This window comes from Syngnathoides biaculeatus, chromosome 4 (genome assembly GCF_019802595.1).
Source record: "Syngnathoides biaculeatus isolate LvHL_M chromosome 4, ASM1980259v1, whole genome shotgun sequence".
NCBI classification, from domain to species: Eukaryota; Metazoa; Chordata; class Actinopteri; order Syngnathiformes; family Syngnathidae; genus Syngnathoides; species Syngnathoides biaculeatus.
In genome coordinates this window covers 23,192,510-23,195,965 of record NC_084643.1, presented here as the reverse complement: position 1 = coordinate 23,195,965, position 3,456 = coordinate 23,192,510, and the positions used below count along the sequence as shown (strand labels likewise).

Sequence of the window (3,456 nt, the reverse complement as noted above, 5' to 3'; positions counted from 1 at the left end):
AATCCTCATTAAGGAAGTTGTGAGATAACACGCGCTCAGCATCACGCACACACTCACACGCACACACGCACATCCACACAAAGAGCAAAGCAAAGCCCACCATATCGTAGATAAGCGACTGGGAGAAAACGCTGGGACGGGAGAGCAAAAGCACAGAACCAGAAGACAACACAACCGAGATCACTCGATGGACCTAAGCGAGCCTCTGTCACGTCGTCACTGGACCCGTGGCCCAATAGGTGTGCATGAGACTCAATGCTGGCCCAACGGCAAGACTGCATAAGGGTTACCGAAGCCCCCAAGGAAGATCCCGCTTGTTACAGAAAAGGACGACAATGCTTTTTATTGACTGTGACTCCAAAAAGCTAATTGCATTTTCTTTCTCCATGGCGAGCAGTTGGGTTTCTCTACTGGGAACCATTTGGAGCATCGAGACTTTGTTCTTGCTCTTTTCAATATTGTTGCTTCGGGGGCCTCTTTGTAGTGAGAGCAGCCCCATCTCCAACACCGACCAGAGGCTTCGACCCACTCCGGGACTGGGAAGGGCGGTGGAGTCGTCCCAGTTGGAGCAGGATAACAATCTGATCATGCAGGGTGTGCTTGCGAGTCTGAAAGAACAGTTCTTGCAGACCTTCAACGTGTCTGGCCTGGGTCCACCTCCACTGCCACCTGGAAGTGTACGAGAGGAGCCACCTGAGTACATGATGGAACTCTACAACCGCTTTGCCAACGACCGCACGTCTGTGCCCAGCGCCAGCATCATTCGCAGCTTCAAGAATGAGGGTACAGGAAGCTTTGTTCACTGCTGGAAAATTGAAATGAGTCCATTTTCGAACATTCAGTTCAGTTTGTTCACGTACATTTGGTTGCACATGCTTAAACATGATAATGATGATGATGATCTGGTACCCTGATGTAAAGTTCCCCTTTTCTCCACTATCGTGGAACTGATGCACGTTTGCCTCATGCAAATTCAAAGGACTTTTTTTCTTTGTAGAATGGATCAAGATGACATTTTACCTGACAATACAGCAGCCACAGGGAGAACAAAAATCTCAAAATTCTTAAATGACAACTGACACAAGGCTTGGTGCAACAATGACTATTAGATAATTGACAATGAGAATCTCCTCACAGTTTTTTTTATTGTCAGATTTGTTTTTTTTTTCATGTATGTTGACTGAAAAAAAAAATGAAGGTTTACGTGAAAAAAAGTCTACTGGGGCTACAATTAACACATCTAAATAACCTCAATCTGTTGAATCAGAAAGAAAACGTTTTGAAAATCTCTTCCCTCTAGTCAAAAACCGGATGTAATTTTGAATTAAGAGTGGAGAAAATGTACATCCATAAACAGATTAACATTCGGTTTCTGGTTTGGTTCATAACATCCTTCAGAAAATAAGCAAAAATGTTCATCATTGTTTTGCAAAGTAAACACTGAATCTGCCAGTATGTTTGATACAATTGGCTAACAATTACACTTAAAAAGCTGATATTTTGAGCATTTGGATCATTTAAAGTTAATCAAGGTCTCAAAATGATTAGTTAGTTATTAAAATCATTGTGGATTATTTTGATAATCGATATGTTGTTGAGTAATCAATAAATTGTTTCACTTCTAAAGTAAACCATTAGTTGCTGCTGTTTTGTTATGATTTAATTTTAAAGTCCCTTTTTGCAGAAATGAACAAATTGGGACTTTAGTGTTGTCCTCAATTTTGTTCTTTCTATTTGAATACAAAAAAAAATTGAATTGACAGGATGGAAAATTGCTATATACTTTCCTACACTTATTTTTGGGGGACTTTTTCCAACGTGGTGAGTGTTGCCAGAATTCATATATCGTTACATTAATACAAACATATACTTGATTCGTCATATTTGTTTCTCCCCAGATTCCTCTTCAAGCACTGTCGATGGCGGGGGTGTGAGGTGCCACCCACTCCTCTTCAACATGTCAGTCCCCCATCACGAACGCATCACAGCAGCCGAGCTCCGCCTCTACACGCTTGTCCAGACCGACCGCCACCTGTTCGCCGGCGTGGACCGCAAAGTCACAATCTATGAACTGGTACATCATGACCAAGATGTCAACAGCACAGATAATAATTTTGACACAGGAGACAACTTTGGTGATGGAAAGGAGCAGATGGAGCTGGTGGAGTTGGCTTCGAGACAAGTTTATGGCACTGACGATGGCTGGGAAGCATTCAACCTTTCTGCTACTGCCCAGAGGTGGAGTAAATCGGAGCACGGCACCACACATCGTTTGGAGGTGCACATTGACAGCATGGCTGGTGGGGATGACGCTCAACGTGTAACAGACGAAAACAAAAATTGGATTATTGGAGGAGACATGAAGATTGATACGAACATCAAGGAAAAACACAAACCCCTGCTGATTGTTTTCTCTGACGATGAAAGCAGCGACCATCGAGATGACAAGCGTGACCTAAATGAAATGATTGACCATGAAACCTCTGACGGAACCCTGCAAAATGACCTGGAGAATGACCTGTGGGACGAGTTGGAGCGAGATGAATATGAGCCAGATGAAGGTGACCTGATACAAATGCGCTCCAATCTGATCTACGACACGACCCCACGCATCCGCCGGAATGCCAAGGGCAACCACTGCAGGAGACAACCTCTGCATGTAGAATTCAAAGATATTGGATGGGACAGTTGGATCCTGGCACCCACCAGTTATGAAGCCTTTGAGTGCTCGGGGATTTGTTCGTTCCCCCTAACAAAGCACGTGACGCCCACCAAACACGCCATCATCCAAACACTGGTGAACATCAACAGCCCTCAGAAAACAGCCCGGGCGTGTTGTGTGCCCACCAAGCTGGATCCCATCTCACTCCTGTACCTGGACGACACGGGCGTGGTCACGTACAAGCACAGGTACGAAGGCATGGTGGTGGCAGAATGCGGCTGTAGATAGATGCATTTGGAAAGAGAGTCATAAAATGAGCAAAAAGCTGAACCAAGCTGAGACAACAAGAATTTGACTCTTTGAAAGAGATGGGACTCAATGGGACTGAAAGTGCATCTAACTATTATTTATAAAGTCCTGGGCGGTAGACTTTGTCCGTCAAGACAGAAAAGACGATGTCGTGAATGGTAGCTGCCAGACAGCGGAGATCAGGTCATGCTGCAAGAGTGACGTTCATTTGTGTCTTTTTGCCCATTCTTAAAGGATCTACTTAAGCACATTCTGCAGTGCATGCAGTTTTGGTGGGAACTCGTGGGCCTGAGTTTCCCCCTCCTGCTCCATCCCCCTGACATCTGTTTTCCTCTCTACTTATCTCCGGCCTCCCCACTTGATGCAAACACTAATCAGCACTTCATGCACCCTGCCACGCCGAAATGACCTACTCGAGGCAATCTGACAAGACTTGAACTCTCCAGGCTAACCTCCTGCAGGCTCCTGATACGTAGGCACCACGC

At 45.0% G+C, this 3,456-nt stretch overlaps 1 protein-coding gene across 1 annotated transcript; it reads left to right on the top strand.

Annotated features, from left to right (window-relative positions):
* The first annotated feature begins 386 nt into the window (after nucleotides 1-386).
* Nucleotides 387-2,950, top strand: bmp10 (bone morphogenetic protein 10). The gene is made up of 2 exons (XM_061817913.1): nucleotides 387-783; nucleotides 1,899-2,950. The coding sequence occupies exons 1-2, from the start codon at nucleotides 387-389 to the stop codon at nucleotides 2,948-2,950; spliced, it is 1,449 nt and encodes a 482-aa protein (XP_061673897.1).
* The last annotated feature ends 506 nt before the right edge of the window (nucleotides 2,951-3,456 follow it).

Excerpts from the sequence above, each read along its gene's own strand:
- bmp10 (XM_061817913.1), top strand. The coding sequence starts at position 387 with ATGGCGAGCAGTTGGGTTTCTCTACTGGGAACCATTTGGAGCATCGAG. Across the intron at positions 784-1,898 it reads TCGCAGCTTCAAGAATGAGG|ATTCCTCTTCAAGCACTGTC; the intron begins GTACAGGAAGCT and ends GTTTCTCCCCAG.